This window comes from Erinaceus europaeus, chromosome 17, assembly GCF_950295315.1.
Source record: "Erinaceus europaeus chromosome 17, mEriEur2.1, whole genome shotgun sequence".
NCBI classification, from domain to species: Eukaryota; Metazoa; Chordata; class Mammalia; order Eulipotyphla; family Erinaceidae; genus Erinaceus; species Erinaceus europaeus.
In genome coordinates this window covers 73,470,302-73,497,349 of record NC_080178.1, presented here as the reverse complement: position 1 = coordinate 73,497,349, position 27,048 = coordinate 73,470,302, and the positions used below count along the sequence as shown (strand labels likewise).

Here is a 27,048-nt window from a genome sequence, read left to right as displayed (position 1 = left end):
CATAGGTTTCCTTTCCTTTCCTTTTCTTTTTTTTCCCAGAGTACTGCTCAGCTTTGATTTATGGTAGTGTGGAGGATTGAACCTGGGACCTGGGAGCCTCAGGCATGAGAGTCGGTTTGCATTAACTATTTTTTTAAATATTTATTTTATTTATTCCCTTTTGTTGCCCTTGTTGTTTTATTGTTGTAGTTATTATTGTTGTTGTCGTTGTTGGATAGGACAGAGAGAAATGGAGAGAAGGAGGGGAAGACAGAGAGGAGGAAAGAAAGACAGACACCTGCAGACCTGTTTCACCGCCTGTGAAGCGACTCCCCTGCAGGTGGGGAGCCGGGGTTCGAACCAGGATCCTTATGCCGGTCCTTGTGCTTTGCGCCACCTGCGCTTAGCCTGCTGCATTACAGCCCGACTCCCTTGCATTAACTATTATGCTATCTCCCTTACCCCGTTTTTTGTTTGTTTGCTTTTCCTACATCACTATCTATAAAAATGATCCAAAAAGGGGCCTGGGGAGACAGCATAAAGGTTATACAAATGACTATTATGCCTGAGGATCTGAGGTCTGAGCACCGCCATAAGCCAGAACTGAGCAGTGCTCTGGTATTTCTCTCTTTCTCTGTCTCTTGAAAATAAATAAATAAAATATTAAAAAATATTATCTGAAAAAATAAACAATATACCTACTGATAAAACTTTACAATAAAAGTTAAAACACAAGTTGCAGACACCAATACTAAATACTAAAAGCATGAAAAGTAATGGATGATATGCCAAAAAAGTTACTTTAGAAGTTTTTACTGAGAGAAAGTGACTCACTCAAGCTGTTTCAAGCATGAAGGACATGTTGAGGTTAGTAGGAGTTTTTACTACAAGTACATGGAAAGGAGGATGGAGGTAACTAGGTGATTAAAGGCTTAAATCAAGAATTCTCAACTTGAATACCGTGAATGTCAAGCTTCTTTTGATGGTGATTCATGCAATGAGAAGTAATTTATATTATAATTCAAGACACAATCATTAGATAGGTCTACACATAAAACAAAAACAACTGAACTAACTGCTCAACTGAACCGATTTCTTTTAACAATTAATATTTCTCCAGATTCAATCTATGCATACACAAACAGAACTGTGCATAAAAGTAAATGTGTTTCCCCTAATAAAGGGATTAAATGGACTGAAGACCCCATCAATATGTCCTGGAGCTCAGCTTCCCCAGAGACCCACCCTACTAGGGAAAGAGAGAGGCAGACTGGGAGTATGGACCGACCAGTCAACGCCCATGTTCAGCGGGGAAGCAATTACAGAAGCCAGACCTTCCACCTTCTACAACCCACAATGACACTGGGTCCATGCTCCCAGAGGGATAGAGATTGGGAAAGCTATCAGGGGAGGGGGTAGGATATGGAGATTGGGTAGTGGGAACTGTACCCCTCCTACCCTATGGTTTTGCTAATTAATCCTTTCTTAAATAAAAAAAAGGAAAAATAAATAAATAAAGGGATTAAAAAATAAGTGTAGGGCAGAGTGGTTTATGTAATAGAATTTCTTTTTAATTTTTTTCCCTTTTGTTGCCCTTGTTGTTTTAGTTATTATTGTTGCTGTTATTGATGGCGTCGTTGTTGGATAGGAAAGAGAGAAATGGAGAGAGGAGAAGACAGAGAGAGGGAGAGAAAGATAGACACCTGCAGACCTGCTTCACTGCCTGTGAAGCAACTCCCCTGCAGGTGGGGAGACAGGGGCTCGAAAAGGGATCGTTACAGCGGTCCTTGCACTTTGTGTCACCTATGCTTAACCCGCTGCACTACGCCAGACGCCCAGTAACAGACTTTCATGTCTGAGGCTTGGAGGTCCTAGGTTCAATTCCCAGCACCACCTTAACCAGAGATGATCAGTCCTCTGATTAAAAAAAAAAAAAAGTGTATATGTATGCTTATATACGCTTATCCTTCCCACAAATGATTTGAAAAATCCAGATGTAGCATACTTCTAAGATGATCACTCAAATCAGCAATCAATACCTGTTATTTAGGGCAAAACTAAAACTTACAAAACTATTAGGCTGAGTTTCTCAAAGCTATTCATGCACCTCTCTGTATCATAGACTATATGATGCTATTAACATTATAATAAAAAATTTTCTCATAATTATAACTAAGGGCAACCAGGAATACACAGATAAGATTCATGGGAAACATAAAAATTACCCAAAGATGATGTGAATTCACTCAATATGCCTCACTTCATGCCACACACCATGCATTATATATACTCTAAGTCTAGTCTTTCAATTATCTGACAAAACAGTTATTGATGGCTAATGAGACACACAGGCATAGACAGTTTTCTCAGAATCTAAATAGCCTCACATCCTCTTAGCCTTTATAATTTTAACAGTCATCCTAAAGTGATTTGGGAAAGTTAAGAGGTCCCTTAAGAACTTTAGTATGTAGAAATATCAGACACAAGAGAATATCCAGCTCCCCAGGGACCCTCAGTACAAAGCCTACACAAGGATCATTACAGTAACTGTGGGACTCGTCCCAGAGAAGGAAAATTAACTCATTATTCTCTACAGGGATTCAGAGGCTTATTTATTTAAACCATTATAGCCAATGTTTTTTTTTTAACCCTAATCCCTTAATCCTAGCCCTAGACCCTAAAACTTCCCCTTTTTGTAACATAATTCAACTATAAGGATAAGGTGTTTTCAGTAGACTCAGACAAATGTGGTCATATGTCATGATATTTTACTTGTAAATTATGATCAAGGACACCAGAAGACATAAGTAAAGAAAGGCAAAGAAAAGCTAAATAACTGCAACATATTACAAAGTACATGTGAATTGTTTTCTGTCGTTGGTGCAGGTGGTAGAATGACAGAGCACAGTACATGTAATGCGTAAGATACAAGTTTGCTTCCCCAGTACCTCATATGCCAGAGTGGTGGTCTGGGTCTCTTTCTCTTAAACCAATAAAAAATATTTTAATCTAAGGAAGATTTTTAAAAATAATAATATATTCAAATTTTAAATAAAAAAGATGAGATAAAATTACTTTTGCGGACTGGATAGATAGAATAAATGGTTATGCAAAAAGACATTCACGGGCCAAGCAGTGATGTACCTGATTAAATGCATATATTACAGTGTGTAAGGACCTGGGTTCAAGTCCCTGGTCCCCACCTGCAGGGGAAAAGCTTCACAAGTAGTGAAGCAGTGCCACAGGTATCACTCTTGTCTCTTTCCCTCTTTACCACCCCCGCCCCTCTCAATTTCTCTCTTAAAAAAAAAAAAAAGACTTTCAAGCTTGGAGCTCTAAGGTCTCCAATTTTTCTTAACAATTAGTAAGTATATCTCCAAATTCAGTCTATGCATACACAAGCACAGCTATGCATAAAAGTGTATGTGTTCCACCAATAAAGTGATTTAAAAATGTAAGTGCAGGGCAGAGTAGTTTATTTAAAGACTTTTATGCCTGAGGCTTGGAGGTCCTAGGTTCAATTCCCAGCACCACCTTAAGCCAGAGATGAACAGTCCTCTGATTTTAAAAATGTTTATATGTATGCTTATATCACTTATCCTTCCCACAAATGATTTGAAAAATCCAAATCCAGATGTAGCATAATTCTAAGATGATCACTCAAGTCAGCAATCAATTCCTGTCATTAAGGGCCAAACTAATATTATTTGACTTAGTTTCTCTTAGAAATGTATTCTGAGAAAGAAAGCCAATTTATACTAAGATATTGGATTGTTAGAAAAGTCATGATGCATTTTTTCATAGAAAAATACATCATGACTTTTCTGACAACTCAATATAAGTCAAAGGCAAAGAACTGATGCTTTTCTTGTTTTAAACTAGACCACTAATCACACCACTACTCAGCTCTGGCTTATGGTGGTGATGGGGACTGAACCTGGGACCACTGAACCTTGGGCATTAAAGCCTTTTTGTATAACCACTACACTATCTCTCCAGCCCAAGAGTAGATTCTTTTCATCCCTCCTAAAAGTAGTTTGTTCATCTTATTATTGTTAATATAGTCAGTTACAATTTCCTTTTTAAAAAATATTCATTGATCCAACAACAATGACAGCAAAACAACAACAACGATAAACAAGGGCAACAAAAGGGAAAATAAATACATATAAAAATTAAAAAAAAAATTCATTGAGGAGATGGCATCGATTTACTTACTTAGAAAGAGGTAGAGAATGACAAAGTAGGGAAACCATAGTACTTCTCAGCTCTGACATAAGGTGGTAGAGCCCGGCTAGCTCAGTCGGTAGAGCATGACATAAGGTGGTGATGGAGATTAAATCTGTGGTCACTGAATCTGTTATAATCTCTATATGACTTTAAGTAAATCACTGACTTAAATTTTACTTGCTCAATTTGTAAAATAAGGGCTATGAATCAAGTAATCATTCTTCCTTTTTGTGCTGTAGACTGAGCCCAGAGCCTCATACATGTTAAGTATCCCTGGCCTAACAAAGTAATCTTTAAGTTTAAACTTTAAGTTCAGTATTAAAACTCTAGGACTCTAAGCAGAACAAAGAGGGTTTTTAGGACTGGGGAGAGAGCATAATGGTTATGCAAAAGGCTTTCAAGCCTGAGGCTCTGAGGTCCGAGGTTCAATCCCCAGCCCCATAATAAGCCAGAATTGAACAATGTTCTGGTGTCTGTCTGTCTGTCTGTCTATCTAACTAATTTCCCTTTGCATCTACTCTCTTATTAAAAAATCTAAATAAAATATTAAAAAATATTCTACATTCTTTAAAAAGAGAGAGAGAGAGTTTTTAAAAAAGATCTATTTAGAGGCTGGGTGGTGGTGCGCCTAGTTAAGTGCACACATTACAATGCACAAGGACCCAGGCTTGAGCCCCTGGTCCCTACCTTCAGGGGGAAAGCTTTGTGAGTGGTGAAGCAGTATTGCAGGTGTCTATCTCTCTCTCTATTACCCCCTTCCCTCTCGATTTCTGGATGCCTCTATCCAATAAATAAAGTAATAAAAAATAAAGATCCATTTATTCATTCATGACATAGAGAGAACCAGAGTATCACTCTGGCATAGGTGACATCAGGGATGAAACTCAGGACTCCACAACTCAAGAGTCCAATACACTATTTGCTACAATTTCCAGGTTGCTGAGCACAGAGAAATTTTAAGACAGTGAGGCTACTGCATGTGATGTTATAATGGTGGATATATGGCCTTGTAGATTTGTCTATTTCAACATATTTTAGGACTCAAATAGTAGACAGGGCAAACATTGTTTAAACAGAATCATCAGACCTTTGCTTATCTCCACATTCGGCAGGTTGAAGATGTCAAGATCCATCGTCCCTCCTTTAGTCCCATCTGAGAGGTCTAAGAGGACCAGTCTGTCTACAATGCCCTGTATAGTGTAAATAAGAAAAGGAATAGCATTACACTGGACATGGTCAGTCACTGAATCTAAATCCAATTAAAAGCTAGCGTTTAATGAGAAAGTACCAGCCTCACGTGCTTCTGCTTTGTTTTGCGGTCACTAGGGTTATCACTGGGGCTTGGTGCCTATACCAAGAGTCCCCCACTTGCTGCAGTCATCCCATGCCCCACCCACCCTCCTTTTTTTTTTTTTTTTTTTTTTTTTTGCGGATAGCAATAAGAGACAGAGAGTGGGACAAAGACAGAGGAGAGAGAGAGAGAGAGAGAGAGAGACCCCCTGTAGGTGGGGACTGGGGACTTGAACCTGGCTGCTTGCGCGTGGTATAATGTGTGCATTCTACCTTGTGAACCACCATGCAGCCACATGTGTTGTCTTACAGAGATAAAGCAATACAATACGGTATCAAGGAAAGGAACAAGCAAACAAGAATGCATTGTGAACTTGTATCTGAATGCAAACTGGGATCTAACAGGGCTTCACTCAGAAATCACAAATTGCAGTCTTCTTTTGGGATAGTGAATAATAAAAAGATACTTTGATCTACTTAATAAAAAGATACTTTGATCTACTCAATATGCTCACTACTGTTAATTTTTAAATAGCTTCTTTTATTAACAAAGAAACACATTAAGAGTATAGGTTCTTTTCTAAAGGAGCATTTGAGCTATGTTTTTCTTTATTAAGTAGTTTATCACTAAAATATACAAGTTAAATTATTAAGATACACATTCTTCTTGCCTATATAAAATGTAAGCATATATTTTATCAAAAACTTTAATTTGTAAATGTTAATTATCTATGAGTTGTAATAAGAAGCAATTACTTGACTTATTTTTGAAAGACTTAAGAAAGGTTCTGATCACCCTAATAAGAGTAGCATCACTTGATCCCAAGAGCAGTTATTGGACTGAGTAAAACTAATTCAGACTCAGTGAAAACTATGGTGATTATTACAGGGAAAGGGGAAGAAGAAGAAGAGTGGATACTTGGAGTCTTATATTTTAAGATTTGTTAACTTATTTAGTGAGTGAGAGAGAGGGAGAAAGCAGAGTCAGAGATTAAACCCAGGGTCTTGAAGTATGCTTGCTAATGTTCTTGAGTTTATTTTAATTTTGATGCCACTATTTCCATTCTGGAAAAATAACTGTAGTTATTTGGCTTACTTTAGCACCTTATTTCTAGCATCAAAGTCAATACTTATGTCAAATCTCTTAAGTAAAATTGTAACCATAAATTTAAAAGTTCTCGCGGTATATACTCATGTATGCTCTCTGGGCTGACTATAAATGAAAATAGGAAAATTCCTATCAGTCATTTTATCTTTTGGGAAGTGTTTTACCAAAGTAGTAAGAGTTGAGGATCTCTCACAGCTGCCTTTTCACCTTCTTCCCAAGGGGCTTTTGCACCTCCAATTCACTCACCTATTCAGAAGGGCTACAATTCCGAAGTTCAAGAGTATATTTCATTGGTGTATTGCACCAAAGTCAAAGACTCCGGACTTGGGGGGAAGTGGAGTTCAGGTCCTGTAACATGATGGCTGAGGATCTAGTGGGGGTTGTATTGTTGTATGGAAAACTGGGAAATGTTACACATGTGCAAACTATTGTATTCACTGTCGACTATAGCACATTAGCCCCTCAATAAAAACTATTTTAAATTAAAAAAAAAAAGAGTTGAGGATCTCGCCCATCTTAGAGTATAAGAAGAAGAGTACCCAGGGATCTACCAGAAAGTGTTGAAATTAAGACAACAACCCAGCTATACCACTAATTTCTCTGTAATGCTTAGGAAGTTAGTGGACTTGGCCTTAATTGTGTGGTGATGAGAATTATGTAACATAGGACTGCCTTACAGCAGTCTTCTCTGCACTGCATCTATTCATTTTTTTATTACCATTAACCACATTCATGAGAAAAATGCAACAAAAGTCACAAGATGTATGTGCATCTAAAAGAAAATTCAGACAAGTATATAGGCAACTTGTAATCAATGTTTATAGAACATTATATGTAATAACAAAGGACCAGAAAACAATTTAGTCTTTTTTTATTATTCCCTTTTGTTGCCCTTGTTGATGTTTTTTATTGTTGTAGATATTATTATTGTTGATACTGATGTCGACATTGTTGGATAGGACAGAGTGGGGAGTATAGTCTTCTTAAGAGGCCTGAAAGGTGTAGGAAAGAAAAATATGGGTAAAAAAGTGAATATATAAAGAAAAAAAAGTGAATATATAGGAGTTGGGTGGTAGCTCAGTGGGTTAAGTGCACGTGGTGCAAAGTGCAAGAACCCGCAGAAGGATCCTGATTTGAGCTCCCGGCTCCCCACCTGCAGGGGAGTCGCTTCACAGGCGGTGAAACAGGTCTGCAGATGTCTGTTTCTCTCTCCCTCTCTGTCTTCCTCTCCTCTCTCCATTTCTCTCTGTCCTATACAACAACAACAATAATAACTACAACAATAAAACAAGGGCAACAAAAGGGAATAAATATTTTTTTTAAAGCGGGAAAAAGTGAATATATATTACTCTGGATCCCTGCCTACAACCTAATTATTTGCTTAAATAGAAAAACCTGCCTCCAAGACATATACAAGTCTTAAATGGAAAGGAATGTCAATACAATCACATTTTAATAAAAGAATCAAAGGTTAGCTATCAAATAAACATCTAAATGGACAGTTACTCTTTTCTAGGCTACATACACTAAATGCCAGACACGTCTTTACCATAATACTTGGAGAGTCTTTTGAATATCTCTTGAAGGGAATTTGGATTTTTTTTGCCTCCAGGATTATTGCTGGGGCTCCGTGCCTGTACCACGAATCCACTGCTCCAGCCATTTTTCCCCCTTTTGTTGCCCTTGTTTTATCATTGTGTTTATTATTATTGTTGTTGTTGTGGATTTTTAAAGAACAATTAACATAGAAAAGATCTAACATTTTGGTCCATACTCCCAAAGGGTGAAATGTTAGGGGAAGATGGCCAGAAGGTTCTGAACCCCAGTTCAACTGGAACCCAGAACTTTTTTTAAAAAAGAATTTATTTATTCCCTTTTGTTGCCCTTGTTGTTTTATTGTTGTTGTAGTTGGATAGGACAGAGAGAAATGGAGAAAGGAGGGGAAGACAGAGAGGAGGAGAGAAAGAGAGACACCTGCAGACCTGCTTCACCGCTTCTGAAGCGACTCCCCTGCAGATGGGGAGCTGGGGGCTTGAACAGGGATCCTTACACCGGTCCTTGGCGCTTTGTGCCAGCTGAGCTTAACCCTCTCCGCTACCGCCCGACTCCCAACTCAGAACATTTGTGACATGAAACCTTTGTTTCTGCATTATCACTGAGAGAGAAGAGATTCTAGAGAACACCTGAGGAAGTCAGGGCTGAAGAGGGAAAAAGAAGGCCAGCTATGGGGCATTTTCACTCATAAGTGGAATATTGAGAACTAAAGTACGTAAACTTTAAAAAAGAAAAATTATATATATACATTTATATTCAACCCATACTTATGATCTTAGGAGAACTAGGGTCTGGAGGGAGGGGGACACATAGAACTTTGGTGGTGGGAGTAGTGTGGAATTATATCCCTAATATAATTTTGTAAATCACTAATAAAAAAAAATGAGATCACACCTTTTCAAGACAAGAATATGTAGCAACCAGGTGAAATATACCATATCAATTTAAAATTCAGGAGATAAGAAAAAATATCTAGCAAAAATAATCAATTAAAAAAAATAGCAGCACGGGCCAGGCGGTAGCACACCGGCTAGCTCACATCATATAAATCACAAAGGACCTGCGCAAGGATCCCACTTTGAGCCTCCAGTTTCCCACCTGCAGGAGTCGCTTCACAAGTGAAGCAGGTCTTCAGGGGTCTCTCTCTCTCCCTCTCTCCCTTCCCCATCTCATTCAGTTTCTCTCTGTCCTATACAATAAAATGGAAAAATGGACCCTAGGATCATCGAATTAATGTCGGCACCAAGCCCCAGTGAAAAACCTGAAGGAAAAAAAAAAATCAAGCAAATTTCAAACTAGTATAAAATATAAACTCAGGCACTATGATTATAAAAGAAGTGGAATAGTTACACAAGAAAAGCAATCCTTTAAGGAAAATGCTCTTTTAGAAAGCTAATTTAAGTACCTTATTAAACGGAGTTTAATTAAAGTGGATGACTCAGGAAGCAGAGAATTTGTGACTAAGTCAGATAAATGTCAAGCTGACATTTCCCTCAGATTTGACTGATGATCCTATTGTTCAATCCACTTTTTCAAAGCATAGTCCACACTCAACTAATTAAGAGGCAACATCACGGATGAGTGTTTTCAACTTTTTAGTCAACTTACTAAGTATATTTAAAGGCAAAATGAGATTTTGTCCCCATGACGAGATGAAGCCATTATTTCTTGTATCTTTTTTTTAAAATTTTTATAATATCTATTTTATTCCCTTTTTGTTGTTCTTGTTTTTTTTTTATTGTTGTAGTTAGTATTGTTGCCGCTGTTGTTGGATAGGGCAGAGAGAAATGGAGAGAGTAGGGGAAGACAGAGAGGGGGAGAGAAAGATAGAGACACCTGTAGACCTGCTTCACCGCTTGTGAAGAGAACCCCCTACAGGTGGGGAGCTGGGGGCTCGAACTGGGATCCTTATGCCGGTCCTTGCGCTTTACGCCACATGCACTTAACCCACTGTGCTACCGCCCAATTCCCATTACTTCTTGTATCTTAAACATAAGTTGCCTAATACTACAGCACTGTGACAGATGTATTGATGATTAGTGAGCTTACATACCTTTGCTGAAATTGCTAACGTGCAGGCAACTCCCAGCTCCCCACCTCCAACCACAGTAATTTTACTGACTGATTTATTCTCCTGATCTGCCCAGTTCTTTGAATTAATGTCTGAGACACCTAGAAAAGAAGAAGTTGAAAAATAAGAACAGAACAGAAAACACAAAGTAGAATTTGGACTGAAGTTGGTGTATTGCACCAAAGTTGGTGTATTGCACTCTGGGGCGAGGCGAGGGGGAGGGGTCAGGTCCCAGCACATGATGGTGGAGGAGGAGGACCTAGGCTGGGGGGTTAGAGTGTTATGTGCAAAACTAGAAATGTTACCCATGTACAAACTACTGTATTTTTTTTTTTTTTAATCTGCTCAGCTCTGGTTTATGGTGGTGTGGGAGATTGAACCTGGAACTTTGGAGCCTCAGGCTCAGGCATGAAAGTCTTTTTGCATAACCATTATGCTATCTACCCCACCCCAAACTACTGTATTTTACTGTCAACAGTAAACCATTAACTCCCACAATAAAGACAATTTTTTTAAAAAGTAGATTGTCATGACAATTTTCAAATCATATAAAAATATTACTAACATTTTTAAATGTATCAAGCTTGAATAACTTAAACAGAAAACATAATGCTAGTTGATAAGACACTGAAAAATATCTGAACAAATAAAATACAAAAAGAGAAGAATCTCATATTAAATGGTCTATTAGAGACTACCCTCCTAAAAAGCATTTCTCCAAACATTTTAACAATACATTTGAGTGAAAAATGATTTCAATAATTTTGAAAAACATTCTTATTCCTTTTTTATTTAATTTTTTCATATGTATTTATTTCCACTTTTGTTGCCCTTGTTTTTACTGTTGTTGTAGTATTATTGTTGTTGTTATTGATGTTGTCATTGTTAGAACAGAGAGAAATGGAGAGAGGAGGGGAAGACAGAGAGGAGGAGAGAAAGATAGATACCTGCAGACCTGCTTCACCACTTGTGAAGCGATTCCCCTGCAGGTGGGGATCTGGGGGCTCAAACCAGCATCCTTTTGTTGGTCCTTGTGCTTCGCACCATGTGTGCTTAACACGCTGCGCTAACGCCTGACCCCCCAAAAAAACATTCTTATTCTTACTTCTACAGTCTACAGTGCAAAAACTAAAAGTTGAAAGTGTGGGTATTTTGCTTTATCCTCATTGAGAAACACTGAAAATTATAGACATTCAAGCCTAAATGTACTGAGGCAAAAAGCTACATTAAAAATCTAATTTAAAAAGTTTGCTTGGCTGAGGCTTCAAACTCCCAGATTCAATCCCCTGCACCACCATAAACCAGAGCTGGTAAAAAACAGAAACAAGAAAACAAACAAAAAGCTTGGATTGTCAACACATATCAAGTGGTTTTGAATACATGAATTATTTTATTGATCAGCATCAGAGTAACTGTTTTGAAACTTAGGAAGATATACTTGTTGGGACTATACTGTAAACCTAACCCTAATAGATTTATAGGAATTTTGCTTCACACAAGTTGTATATACACACATATTTACAAAAACCAAGTCAGGAAGAGTACTAGTAGGTCGAAGAAGGATTCAGAGGACCTAGTGGGGGTTGTATTGTTATGTGGGAAACTGGGGAATGTTATGCATGTACAAACTATTGTACTTACTGTTGAATGTAAAACATTAATTCCCCAATAAAAAAAAAAGAAAAAAAAAAAGAAACTGTAAACTTGGCTGGGGGTAGGTAGCATAACAGTTAATGCAAAGAGACTCTTACACCTGAGGCTCCAAAGTCCCAGGTTCAATCTCCTGCACCACCAAAAGCTAGAGTTAAACAGTACTCTGGTTAAAAAAAAAAAAGAAAAGAAAAGAAAGAAAGAAAGAAAGAAAAGAAATTTTAAACTCCTAGCTCAAGGCAATCTGATCAGCAAAATACAAACCTTCTGTGATTTTTGCAATATAGGCTAGCAAGTCGACCTGCCGCGCTTCATCAGATGGTGACAGAGAGTACAGGGGAAGCTCCTCTTGAAACTTGGCAATCATTTCTTTAATTAGTCCAACAATGACAGATTTAGGCTGCAGAATACACACAACGGGAAAAGTCACCTAAATAGGCTGCTAGAGTGGCCCCGAGATTGTGCAGGGGCTAGAGGGCTGGACTTAAGTGTGTGAGGTCCCAAAGTTGATCTGCAGGGTTGCATACCACACAGTGATGCTGTAGTTCTTGCTCTTCTTCTCTTATGTTAGTAAAGTTTTAAAAATGCAAAAGCATGAGATCCTGAGTTCAATCCCTGGCATCCAGTGTGCCAGAGCAATACTCTGATTCTCCCTCTCTTTCCTTATCTTATGCTAATAAAATTGTAAAAATAAATACATAAATATTTTTTAAATATAAAAAAGAAAAATGCATTAATCATTGATCAATCTATGAAAAAGATTTCAACTTCTCAAATAACCAAAGAACTAAAAATTATGTTCAAGATAATGTTTTTGCTCTTCCAACTGACAAATACCATGACCCAGTTATCACATTTAAGTGGCAATCTTATTTAAATCACCAGTAATGCAAATGACATACACATTCATAAAGTAAAAGGCCAATGTCTCCCTACTTAAACTCCAATCTGTGTATCCTTTTTCTCTTCCTATTTTCTTTCTAAAGGAAAAATAATACATACGTGTATATCATTACCTACACATATATATAATAGGAAATATATATGTATATATGTATGTGTATATATATAACAGCATATATACACATATATAATAGGAAAATCATAAAAACAAAAATCCAGAATTGCACACCTTTTTATAATACAAAATATATACATGGTGGAGGATAACACACCAGAGTTACATACTTCAGAGGTCCTAGGTTCCAAACCAGAGGGGAACAGCCCATTGGTCTCTCTCATGAAAATTAATTAATACATAAATTCCTAGCAGTGGTCCACCAGGTCGAGTGCACACATTACCATGCACAAGGACCCTAGTTCAAGTCTCTGGGCCTCACTTTCAGGGGGGAAGCTTCACAAATGGTGAAGCAGTGCTGCAGGTATCTCTCCCTATTTTCTCTCTCCCTATTTTCCCCATCCCTCTCAATTTCTCCCTGTCTCTATTCAATCAATCAATCAATCAATCAATTAAGAGAAAACAAATCTTAGGGCCAGGGAGATAGCATAGTGGTTTACACAAGACTCATGCCTGAGGCACCAGAAATGCCAAATTCAATCTCCTACACTACCATAAATCAGAACTGAGAAGTACTCTGAAGGTCAAATGAACAACGGAGAAAGGAAAAATAAACAAACAAACAAAATCAACCTGAATAGTTTAGCTCATAGGTAGCTAGACTGCATGTAAGTTTTATAGTTTGATTCCTAACCCAAATGTACCAGTCACACTCTGGCCTCTCTTCCTTATTAAAGAAATAAATGAAAATGCAGGAGGAGGTGGTTGGAAAGACAGTTTAATGGCTATGCAAAAGACTTTCATGCCTGAGGCTCCAATGACTCAAGTTTAATACCCAGCACCACAAGTCAGAGCTGAGCAGTGCTTTAGTGGAAAAAATAAGGGGAGAGGGAGACACTATAGTCCTAATACCACCCTTTACTCCAGTCTCACTCAACCACACATATCCCCATGTCTTCCTAACCTATAACCTTTTTGGTAGGTATAAATATGGTATAAATTCATCTTTTATGATAATTATAATTACAAAATAAGCACATATCAATTTATTTTATTTTACTGATAAGACCTGCTATCAGAGTGAGGATATTATTCAACAAGCAATCTATACTGCTTCCTTTCTTTTTTTAAAAAAATCCCTTTATTGGAGGATTAATGGTTTACAGTCAATAGTAAAATACAATGGTTTGTACATGTGTAGCATTTTTCAGTTTTCCAAACAACCCCCACTAGGTCCTCCTCTGCCATCATGTCCCTTCTTTTTATTGCCGCCAGGGTGATCACTGGGGCACAGTGCCAGCACTATGAATCCACTGCCATTCAGCAGCCATTTTTTCTTTTCTTTTTTTTTTTTGGATAGGACAAGTAGAAATTGAGAGGGTAGGGGATATGAGAGGGAGAGAGAAAGCACCTGCAGACCTGCTTCATCTCATGAAGCATTCCCCCTGCAAGTGGGGAGCAGGGGCTTGAACCCAGGTAATTACATTGCTTAACCGGATGCAGCTGCCAGACAGACCCCTCTACAACAATTTCTACTGATGACAGTTAATACTGTCTACCTTCATGAGACCAACTTGATAGTATGTGTGAATGGCCTCCAAAATATTTATATGCTTTGATATAATCTTTCTACTCTTAGAGTTTAACTTATCAAAGATATATGATGTATACAAATATTTATACTTACAGAGCAATTTGTAAAATACATTATACAAAACATCCTTATACTGAAACATTAGCAACCATTAAAAACCATGTAGCAGGCAGTAGCGCAGTGGGTAAAGCACACAGAGTACAAAAACCATGTAGTTAGGGGGCTGGGCAGTAGCACAGTGGGTTAAACGCACATGACATAAAGAGCAAGGACCAGCTCAAGGATCTCGGTTCAAGCCCCCCTCCCGCCCCCCACTACCCACTTGCAGGGGGGTCAATTCACAAGTGGTGAAGCAGGTCTGCACGTGTCTATCTTTCTCTCCCCCTCTCTGTGTTCTCTTCCCCTCTCTCCATTTCTCTCTGACCTATCCAGCAACAACAACAATAACAAAACAAGGGCAACAAAATGGCTCCCAGGAGCAGTGGATTCATGGTGCAGGCACCGAGCCCCAGTGATAACCCTGGATGCAAAAAACCCCCAAACACACACACACACACACACACACACACACACACACACACACACACACACCATGTAGCTTGATGATACTGTTTAACATGGAAAGATACTCAATATGACGAGTAGATGAAAAATGCAGAGGGCAAAAATACATAAAGTGAGGACTTGTGAAACAAATGTTATGACTACAAATACCAATATGAGTGGTTTTTTGAAACTTAATGTTCAGTTAAAGCAAATCATGTTACAGAAGATCATAAACAGTATGAATATATTTATATAATGGTAAAGACCAACAAAAAATAGGCAAAACTAAAGGATCAGGCATGTAGCTTAGTAGTAGAACACATGTTTTGTTTATATCAGGCTCAGTGCTTGATCCGTAGCTCCTTAGCTCACTCCCTCAAAAAACCTAAAAACTGGGACCTGGCATTGACTCACCCGGTAAAATGTAGACATTATCATGCACAAGGACCCAGGTTCAAGCTCCAAGACCCCCCTATAGGGGGAGTGGGGGAGCTTCACAAACAGTGAAGTAGTGCTGAGATGTCCCACATTCTTTCTCCCTCTCTATCCCCCCAACCCCTCTCAATTTCTCTTTGTCTTATCAAATTAAAAAAAGGAAAACAAAATAGGCAAAAGTACACCTCCATCCATACTACATAAGAGTCTTTGATAGGGAGGGATTAGGGTGTGATGCCCCAATCACTTGCTAGTTGCTTAGATGCTTTATCATGCAGTAAGTGGTTAAGATGACAGGGAAAACAATAGTTGGTTCCCAAATATAAAGAGATCAGCTTCATGCAAGTTCTTGGGTGACTGAGAGGCAGCTCACTTTTCTATTATATTCAGAGGCAAAATAAAAATCATAACTGAAAGAAAACTCAGTAACTTCTTTGTATAAGGACCAGTGATAAACATTCAGAAATAAACATTTTAAAAAGAAAATGCAAGTTGATCTTACATGGCTCCAGTTCTGGAGATAAGGCAGGTATATTCTGCCTTGAGCGTCCACGTGTTTTCCAACTGAGATTCCCATATTTGCAGTTGGCTTTAAGAAGCAAATGGGGGGAGCAAAAGGGTGAGAATCCAAAATCCACAAGTGAATTGGTATATTATATGTAGTACCTGTTTGGGACAAAACAAACACATCTTCAAACAACAATGAAACACAGATGTTGGGGCCAGGCAGTGGTGCACCTGGTTAAGTGTACACGTCACAGTAGTGCTCAAGGACGCAGGTTCAAACCCCTGGCCCCCACTTGCAGTGAGAAAGCTTTGCAAGCAGTGAGCAGTGTTGCAGGTGTCTGTCTGTCTGTCTCTCCCCCTCTCTATCACCTCCTTCCCTCTTGATTTCTGGCTGTCTCTATCCAATAAATAAAGGTAATAAAAAAAGAAACGCAGACATTATATTTACGGCATAGATAAAATGACATTAGAAAACACATGTAGTCAAGCTTATATATGAAGTAGTTCATGAAATCAGTCTATTTCTCCCCATTTTGTTGTAGGAAATATTGGACCATATTTGGGAATATACTCCTAATAATCACTAATGTAACTTCTTTAGAAGTTTAATTCAATTAGTAGCTACCTCTTCCAACTCAATTCAGTAAATATGTATAGAATTTACTGCACCAAAGTTTGGGATATAATTTCTCCTTTACGTAAGCTGCTTCTTCTTCTTCTTTTTTTTTTTTTGTTCCACCCAAACAGTTATTACACCTTCTTTGAAAAGTAATAGACTTGGGAGTCAGGCTGTAGCACAGCGGGTTAAGCGCAGGTGGCGCAAAGCACAAGGACCGGCATAAGGAGCCCGGTTCGAGCCCCGGCTCCCCACCTGCAGGGGAGTCGCTTCACAGGCGGTGAAGCAGGTCTGCAGGTGTCTATCTTTCTCTCCCCCTCTCTGTCTTCCCCTCCTTCTCTCCATTTCTCTCTGTCCTATCCAACAACGACAACAACAATAATAACTACAACAATAAAAAAAACAGCAAGGGCAACAAAAGGGAATAAATAAAAAATAAAATAAATATTTTAAAAAATGTGCAAAGCATTAAAAAAAAGAAAAGTAATAGACTTGTATTTTTTAAATTTATTTATTTATTTATTTTTAAAGGTTCTTTTTATTTTTTCCCCCTTTTTTGCCCTTGTTTATTGTCGTTGTCGTTGTTACTGTTATTGCTCTCATTATTGTTGGATAGGACAGACAGAAATGGAGAGGAGAAGACAGAGAAGGGGAGAGAAAGATAGACACCTGCAGACCTGCTTCGCTGCCTGTGAAACGAACTCCCTGCAGGTGGAGAGCCAGGGGCTTGAACCAGGATCCTGATGCTGGTCCGTGCACTTTCCGCCATGTGCACTTAACCTGCTGCGCCACTGCCCGGCTCCTTTTTTATTTATTTATTATTGGATAGAGACAGAGAGAAACTGAGAGGGAAGACAGAGAGGGAGAGAGAGAGAGAGAGAGAGAAACACTTGCAAAGCTTTCCTCCTGCAGGTGGGGACCAGGGGCTCGAACCTAAAGTTGATTTAATGCTGCCCTGGCTCTTTCCTCTTTCATAAATAAATAAATAAATCCCACATTACCTCAACATCCATACTTACCATGGTACATCACGGGAATAGTGCCAGTGAAATTCAACAGATCTTTCTGTGAACTATCTTTAAAAACTGAAAGATAAACAAAAACAATGTATGATCATAAGTAGAAAGAAATATATTAAAGTGCGTGCATATTTGTATACATATATAAAAAACACACATAACTTTTAAATGCAATTATCTAGGAATCAGTAAATATGTTGACAAGGACAAGTTATAAGATGGTCTTTTTGAGGAGCAGAGATGGGAGCTGGAAGTGGCACAGTCAATAGCGTTGCCTTCTCTCACACGAGGTCCTGAATTTGACTCCCTGCACTGCACATGCCAGAGTGACACCCTAATTTCCCTTCTCTCCCTCTCTCTCTCTCTCATTAATGAGCAAACAAATCTACAAAAACAAACAAAAACACAGGCCTTTGATACTGACAGCCCAAGTTCTAGGCCTACATTTCCCACTTAGAAGCATTTGACTGAGGAGTCAGGCGGCAGCGCAGCGGGTTAACCACACGTGGTGCAAAGCCCAAGTTCAAGTCCCCGGCTCCCCACCTGCAGGGGAGTCACTTCACAAGCAGTGAAGCAGGTCTGCATGTGTCTATCTATCTCTCTCCCTCTCTGTCTTCCCCTCCTCTCTCCATTTTCTCTCTGTTCTATCCAACAACAATGACATCAATAACAATAATAACTCCAACAATAAAACAACAAGGGCAACAAAAGGGAATAAATAAATATTAAAATTTTTTTTTAAAAAGAAGCATGTGACTTTGGGCACTTTAGTCTCTTTAACTTTTAATTTATTTTTTTAAGACTGTCTTTTTTTTTATTCTTATTTATTCATTGGATAGAAACAGAAATTGAGAGGGGAGGGAAAGGGAGAAGGGGAAAGAGATCAGAAGCACAGTTTCACACTTGTGAAGCTTTTTCCCTGGGCATGAACTCAGTTCCTTGTGCTTGGTAATGTGAGGGTTCTACCAGGTGCACCAGTCCCTCACTTTCAATTTCATCATCTGTAAAATCAAAATAATAGGGCTGCATCATTAAATTACTAGGGGGTCAGATGAGATAATGTGAAAAACCTAACAAATAAAAAATTATAACATATGGGAACATTCCAACAACAGATGAGTGGCTGAGAAAGCTGTGGTATATATACACAATGGAATACTATGCAGCTCTCAAGAACAATGAACCCACCTTCTCTGACCCATCTTGGACAGAGCTAGAAGGAATTATGTTAAGTGAGCTAAGTCAGAAAGATAAAGATGAGTATGGGATGATCCCACTCATCAACAGAAGTTGAGAAAGAAGATCTGAAAGGGAAACTAAAAGCAGGATCTGACTAAATTGAAAGTAGGGCACCAAAGTAAAAACCCTGTGGTGAGGGGTAGACACGCAGCTTCCTGGGCCGGTGGGGGGTGGGAGTGGGTGGGTGGGATGGGACAGTCTTTTGGTGGTGGGAATGGGGTTTATGTACACTCCTAGTAAAGTGTAGTCATATAAATCACTAGTTAATATGAGGGGCAAAATTAATTGTATGTCTCCAAGTTTTTAAAACACAGACTGAGTCTTTTTAATATATAGGCTGTGTATTTGATATGCGGACTCTCTCAAAAGCCTAGACCAAGTAGATAAGAAGCAACCAATGGCACAGCTACATACAAGATACTGGGTACTATACAGCAAACCCTAACAAAAGGACTTTTCAAAGTTAACCCAATTACCAAATAATGTGATGATAACATTAACTATCCATTGTCTTTTTGAACCCTAAGACAGCAGGAACCTCACATCTCCACTATAGAGCCTATATTTCCCCCAGTCCTGGAACCTTAGGATAGGGCCCACTTTCCCGCATGCCTCTCCCAATCCATATCAAATAATATTGCATCTGCTGATTGCAACCTAATCAACTTGTTAGAAGGTAAAACGTTGTTAGAAGGTAAAACGTTCTTCCAGAAATAAAAGGGTTAAAAAGGTAAAATTTGAGAAAATGAGCCCCCTGGAAAGGCCAGTAAACTACTTGTTTTGACAAGAATCTGTTAAAGAAACATTTCCTGCTGAGGGGAGACAATTAACAAAGGCAACTCCCCAACCTGCTACATCCTGCTGACCAGGCAGGAGGGGAGATAACCAAAAGTCGCAACCCCTACCCCCAGCTTCCTCCTGCTATGGCTTGGGAAAACTTTTTAAACTAAACTGGCATGATGCTTGTCACGTAGCCCCTTTGTCCTAAACCCTATTTAAGCCCAGTAGAAATTGTAATCAGGGCTGAGCACCCAATACAGCTGTGGGTACTCAGCCCTAGCCCTATCCCGGGCTAGTAAATAAAGCTCTTTGTCTTTACATCACCCTGGTCTCTTGGTGAATTTCTTGGATTACCGAACCTAACAAACTCAACGATTGCCACCTCAACATGATTCAGCTCAGACTGTGTACAGAGACTTCAGGCGTGGAATGACAACCCTTCAGCTTCATTACTCAGGTGAGACCTTTCCTTTCATAGCATTCTCTAATTCCATCCCAGGTGGTTCACTTTCTAACAAAGTCCCAAAACCTAGATATAGACCAGGTTCTGTGAGAGAGAGCATATGTTCACACGTATCCATAAACAAGTGCAAAATATATACCTGAAAGCAGAAGTACACTAGAGTTTGCAGTGAGTACCCCCCTAACACTTCCTCTCCACTATCCCAACCTTTGGGTCCATGATTGCTCAACAATTTGTTTGGCTTTCTATGTTAACTCTCTTTTCAGCTACCAGGTTCCAGATGCCATCAGGATGCCGGCCAGGCTTCCCTGGACTGAAGACCCCACCAATGTGTCCTGGAGTTCCGCTTCCCCAGAGACCCACCCTACTAGGGAAAGAGAGAGACAGACTGGGAGTATGGACCAGTCAACGCCCATGTTCAGCGGGGAAGCAATTACAGAAGCCAGACCTTCCACCTTCTGCAACCCACAATGACCCTGGGTCCATGCTCCCAGAGAGATAAAGAATGGGAAAGCTATCAGGGGAGGGGATGGGATATGGAGATTGGGTGGTGGGAATTGTGTGGAATTGTACCCCTCCTACCCTATGGTTTTGTTAATTTATCCTTTCTTAAATAAAAAATAAATTAAAAAAATATATGGGAACATTATCAAATAACTGTTATATAGCAAATCAGTTAAAATCACTTTGAGAAATCAGATAACATTCGTAACCAGAAAAAAATGTTGCCTTGGTTTATTTAAATGACCTTCTGAAAGAGCAATAATTATATCCTTTTGTTACTTTTACTCCATCACTCCAGCTTCTTGCAATCTCTGAGTCCCTGGAATTTCAACTTACTCATGAACAATTGGGATGCACTGGTGGAGAATCAATGTCCTGGCTTCAGAATGGAATACAGAAAGCACCACTTCTGGTGGCCAGGAGGTGGCACAATGGATAAAGCATTGAACTCTCATGCATGAGGTCCTAAGTTCAATTCTTTTTGTTTTGTTTTGTTTTGTTTTTACCAGAGCACTGCTCAGCTCTGGTTTATGGTGGTGCAGGGGATTGAACCTGGGACTCTGGAGCCTCAGGCATGAGAGTCTGTTTGCATAACCATTATGCTATCTACCCCTGCCCAAGTTCAGTTCTTGGCATTGCATGTACCAAAGTTGTGCTCTGATTCTTTCTCAGGAAGAAAAGAAAGAAAGGGAGTAAGAGGAAGAGAGAAAAGAGAAAAGCAAGAAAGCGAGAACACTACTGGTTTCAAATTACCAGACGGTCTTAGAATTTACCTTTGATACCTCAGTAACAATACTAATTAGTGAGAGAACATTTTCTAAGTAGATTTGAAGACCTATACAAAAGGATACAAAAGAAATCAGGTTGACAAAAAAAAGTCATAGCGGAAAGCAAACATACAGGCAGTGCCAAAGAAATAGCTCAGCTGGGAGTGTGCCTGGTTTGACATGTGTATAACCCAGGTTCAAACCTAGGCCCCACCACCTTTGGGGAAGCTTCAGTTCTATGATGTCATTTCCTCTCTGATTTCTCTCTTTCTATCTAAAAAAAAAAAGTCCTTCCATACCAGTGTTGCTGCAGAGACAACAACAATAGGAAAAAAAAAGTGTATTTGTATACATCTGTTTACCTTGAATTACATGAGCAAAGCTAACAACAGGTAACATGAAATTCCCTGGCTAAAACTAAAATAGAAAGAAGAGTGGAACAGGGATTGTTACTTAAGGATACAGAATAACCCAGAAATGTGTTAGAGAAACAATAGTTATAAAATATTCATTGTCCCATCAAGTTATTCAAAAAACAAAAATAGAAGCGATCATAAAATATGTGATTGTCATGTGAAGTAAGATCAGCCAGAAAGAGGATGAATATAGGATAATCTCACTCATAGAAATTGAAAAATAAGAACAGAAGGGTTTTACAAAGCAGAACTTGGACTGGAGTTGGTGTACTGCACCAAAGTAAAGTACTCTGGTGTGGTGGGGAAGGTTCAGGTCCTGGAACATGATGGCAGAGGGAGACCTAGTTGGGGCTGAATTGTTATGTGGAAAACTGAGAAATGGGGCCAGGTGGTGGCACACCTGGTTGAGCACACGTTACAGTGTGGAAGGACCCAGGTTCAAGCTCCCGGTCCCCACCTGCAGGGGGAAAGCTTTGCAAGTGGTGAAGCAGGGCTGCAGATGTCTCTCTTTCTCCCTCTCTATCACCCCCTTCCCTCTTGACTTCTGGTTGTCTCTATCCAACAAATAAAGGTTAAAAAAAAAAAGGAGGGAGTAAGGCGGTAGCTCAGCAGGTTAGGCATACATGGTGCAAAGGATCCCGGTTCAAGCCCTAAGGATCCCAGTTCAAGCCCCCGGATTCCCACCTACAGGGGGTCGCTTCACAGGCTGTGAAGCTGGTCTGCAGGTGTCTATCTTTCTCTCCTCCTCTTTGTCTTCCCCTCCTCTCTCCATTTCTCTCTGTCCTATCCAACAATGACAATATCAACAACAATAGCTACAACAACAATAAAAACAAGGGCAACAAAAAGGAAATAAATAAATATTTAAAAAAAAAGAAAACTGAGAAATGTTACAAATGTACAAACTACTGCATTTTACTGTTGACTATAAACTGTTAGGCCCCCAATAAAGAAAAAAATAAATGTTATTGTAATTATCTTCAGTAATAAAATATACAGTGATAAATTAACCCCATAGACTGAAGTTTTAACAGCACATACTTCACTTTCTTTTTTAAAATAATATTTTAAAGATTTTATTTATTTATTTATGAGAAAGATAGGAGGAGAGAGAGAAGGAACCAGACATCATTCTGGTACATGTGCCGCTACGGATTGAACTCAGGACCTCATGCTTGAGAGTACAGTGTTTTATCCACCATGCCACCTCCCGGACCACCATAGTTCACTTCCTTTAGGCAGAAGGAAATGACATTAAGAATAATTGGTGGGAGTCAGGCGGTAGTGCAGTGGGTTAAGCACACAAAGTGCCAAGGACTGACATTAAGGATCCCGATTTGAGCCCCTGGCTCCCCACCTGCAGGGAAGTCACTTCTCAGGCGGTGAAGCAGGTCTGCAGGTATCTATCTTTCTCTCTCCCTCTCTGTCTTCCCCTCCTCTCTCCATTTCTCTCTGTCCTATCCAACAATGGCAACATCAACAACAACAATAATAATAACTACAAGGGCAACAAAAGGGGGAAAAAGACAAATTAAAAAAAGTAAACCGCAGGGACCGGTGTAAGGATCCCGGTTCGAGCCCCCTTCTCCCCACCTGTAGGGGAGTCGCTTCACGGGCGGTGAAGCAGGTCTGCAGGTGTCTATCTTTCTCTCCCCTCTCTTTCTGTCTTCCCCTCCTCTCTCCATTTCTCTCTGTCCTATCCAACAACAAAGCAATGTCAACAATGGCAATAATAACCGCAACGAGGCTGCAACAACTAGGGCAACAAAAAGGGGGAAAAATGGCCTCCAGGAGCGGTGGATTCATGGTGCAGGCACTGAGCCCAGCAATAACCCTGGAGGAAAAAAAAAGTAAACAACAATAATAAAAAAGAATAATTGGTATAGGGGCAGGGTGGTGGCACACCTGGTTGAGCGCACATGTTACAATGTTCAAGGACCTGGGTTTGAGCCCCCGGTTCCCACCTGCTGGGGGAAAGATTTGCAAATGCTGAAACAGACTGCAGTTGTCTTTCTGTCTCTCTATCATGTCTTCCCTCTCGATTTCTGTCTCTATCCAACACATAAGTAAAGATAATAAAAAAGAAATAATAAAAAAAAAGAACAATTGGTATAGGGCTGCATAATGGTTATGCAAAAGACTCTCCTGCCTGAGGCTCTGAGGTCCCAGGTTTAATCCCCAGCACCACTATCAATCAGAGCACTCCTTGGCATATCTATTTCTCTATCTCTCTCTCTTTCATTAATACAAAAATAAAGTAAGATATTTAAAAACAAAAAACTGGTGGGAGCCAGGGGGTAGCAGCTCAGCGGGTTAAGCACTTGTGGTGCAAAGTGCAGTGACCAGTCTAAGGATCCAGTTCGCACCTCTGGCTTCCCACCTGCAGGGGAGCTGCTTCACAGGTGCTTCACAGCTGCTTATTTCCCCCTCTGTCTTCCCCTCCTCTCTCCATTTCTTTCGGTCCTATCCAACGACAACAACAACAACAATGATAAAACAACAAGGGCAACAAATGGGGGAAAATGGTCTCCAAGAGCAGTGGTTTCATGGTGCAGCCCTGGCAATAACCCTGGAGACAAAATGAAAAAAAAAAGAAAAAGAAAAATTGGTATCTGTGGGTGGTGTATTTGGTGTAATTGCCACCATAACCTTGGTGGCAATTAAATAAAAAAAGTGAAACAGGCTGTTGTTTGCATATCTAAACCACAAAAGCCTTGGGTTTTTGGTTTTATTTTTATCCTAGAAACTAGTTGGGTTAAGGTCACATAGTATGAAGCAACAAAGATCTGTGCAAGGACCCAGGTTCAAGCTCCCCGCTCCCTACCTGCTGGGGAGTTGCTTCAGAAGCAGGTCTGCAGGTGTCTAGCTTTCGCTTCCCCTGTCTATCTTGCCCTCCTCTCTTAATTTCTCTCTGTCCTATCCAAAAGAAAAAAAAGAGATAAAAAAAAATGGCTGCAGGAGCAGTGGATTCGTAGTGTAGGTATGAAGCCTCAGCAATAACCCTAGAGGCAAAAAAAAGAAAAAAGAAAGAAAGAAAGAAAGAAAGAAAAGAATCTAGTTCAGCTTAAGGCTCCACTTAAAACTTGTTGCGTAAAAACAAAATTCACTGTTAAAATATCACAATCAAGAATCAAGTTATTGTTTGGTCTGCACATATATAAACTTATTTTATGGTAAATCTCCAGTTTCTATAATGATCTTTAATCTTCATCATTGTGGCCCTATTTTCATTTGTCAAAAAGCTTGAAATTGAACACTGAACTAATGTTTTACCATGGTCTACACACCTCAAAGATAGCCTTCTAAATCTTAAATTTCTATTTTGATGGAAGCCTGAGATGCCTATATATATCACTTGGGACACTTCAAATTTGGTTACTTCTGTGGTCTGGGAGGTGGCACAGTGGGTAAAGCACTGGACTCTCAAACATGGGGTCCCGAGTTCAATCCCCGGCAGTACATGTACCAGAGTGATGTCTAGTTCTTTCTCTCTCTCCTCCTATCTTTCCTCAGTAATAAATAAATCAATAAAATATTTTAAAAAATAGGACAGGCTTTCCCCCACTATCTGAAAGTTGGACATTGCTATTTGCTCTAATTTGGTAGGTTATTTTTTTAGTTCCTGAAAAGTTCAAGAATTTTTCTATTATGTTAATGGATGCAACATCCCCCAAAATAACTTACATTTTACTTTTGGATAACGAAGGAAACCTGTGTAAATTGGTCCAGCCCTGTGGAAAGCAGTCTGGAGAACTCTCAGAAAGCTACAAATGGACCTATCCTATGATCCTGCAATTCCTCTCCTGGGGATATATCCTAAGAACCCAACACACCCATCCAAAAAGACTTGTGTATACCTATGTTCTTAGCAGCACAATTTGCAATAGCCAAAACCTGGAAGGAACCCAGGTGTCCAACAACAGATGAGTGGCTGAGCAGGTTGTGGTATATATACACAATGGAATACTACTCAGCTATTAAAAATGGCAACTCCACCGTTTTCAGCCCATCTTGGATGGAACTTGAAGAAATCATGCTAAGTGAAATAAGTCGGAAACAGAAGGATGATTATGGGATGATCTCACTTACAGGCAGAAGTTGAAAAACAAGATCAGAAGAGAAAACACAAGTAGAACCTAAAATGGAGTTGGTGTACTGCACTAAGGTAAAGGACTCTGGGATGGGTGGGAGGGAGAATACAGGTCCAAGAAGGATGACAGAGGACCTAGTGGGGGTTGTATTGTTATGTGGAAAACTGAGAAATGTTATGCATGTACAAACTATTGTATTTACTGTCAAATGTAAAACATTAATCTCCCAATAAGGAAAAAAATTTTAAAAATAAAGACTATATACAATACATATTTATATCTTATTTTTGTATATGTATTTTTCCTATTCATTAAATTATAAGATCATGTAATTTTGTAAAAAAAATTGTGTTTTTAGAGACTTAGTGTCACTTCTTATGACAGCAATAGTAAGCAAATACAATATATTTTTTCTTAACTTAAATCTCCTGTGAAATTACATACATAAACTATAGCTCAAAATTAAGGGATTAAAGAAATGAGAAATTAGGGGCAAGGGGATAGCATAATGGTTATGCGAAAGACTCTCATGCCTGAGGCTCTAAAGTCCCAGGTTCAATCCTCTGCACTACCATAAGCCAGAGCTGAGCAGTGTGCTCTGGTAAAAAAAAAAAAAAAAGAGAAAAAAAGAAACAAGAAATTATAATTTTGTGTATTTCTAGGAACAAATCATTAATACTTTAAATAATATAGCAAAGTCAGAGGATATGAATCTTACCATAGGTATCCATGGAATATTTGAAATGTGGGAAAATCATATTTACATTCTTTAGTTCTTCCACAGTTAGATCCCTGAACTTATACTGAAAAGAGAAAAAAAAATTAAGCAGAGAATAAGAATAAAGTTATTAGACAAAGAATAATTACAATTAATGTTTAGTACAAATGTCTTAAAAACATAGACCTACCATTGTGATCTGTTCTACTTTCACCCTAACAGCTTTAGCATGACCCCTCATGACTGTATCACCAAGCCTTGGTACAGACAGATTAGTGGCTGATGGGGCTGTTTCGCTGACTGTGTTATTATTATACAGAAAACAAATAAAGACATTCTTTCCTTTAACATATAAAAATTAGGGGGCCGAGCAGTGGTGCACGCAGTCGAGTGCACACATTACCATAAGCAAGGGTGCAGGTTCGAGCCCTCACTCCCCACCTATGGGGATGG

The 27,048-nt window shown here is 39.2% G+C and overlaps 1 protein-coding gene across 3 annotated transcripts in view; it reads right to left on the bottom strand.

Moving 5' to 3' along the window:
• UEVLD (UEV and lactate/malate dehyrogenase domains) overlaps window positions 1-26,794 on the bottom strand; it is a 39,765-nt gene extending 12,971 nt beyond the window's left edge. The window contains exons 1-6 of one of the 3 annotated variants that reach the window (XM_060177059.1): window positions 26,596-26,794; window positions 17,618-17,683; window positions 15,978-16,141; window positions 12,147-12,282; window positions 10,215-10,333; window positions 5,297-5,399 (exon numbers count right to left, since the gene is read on the bottom strand). In XM_060177059.1, the coding sequence (XP_060033042.1) occupies window positions 5,297-5,399; window positions 10,215-10,333; window positions 12,147-12,282; window positions 15,978-16,141; window positions 17,618-17,683; window positions 26,596-26,635 (628 nt within the window). In that variant the 5' untranslated portion in view covers window positions 26,636-26,794. The remainder of the gene's footprint in view (window positions 1-5,296; window positions 5,400-10,214; window positions 10,334-12,146; window positions 12,283-15,977; window positions 16,142-17,617; window positions 17,684-26,595) is intronic. The other 2 variants (XM_060177058.1, XM_060177060.1) reach the window with 2 other exon arrangements.
• Between the last annotated feature and the right edge of the window lie 254 nt (window positions 26,795-27,048).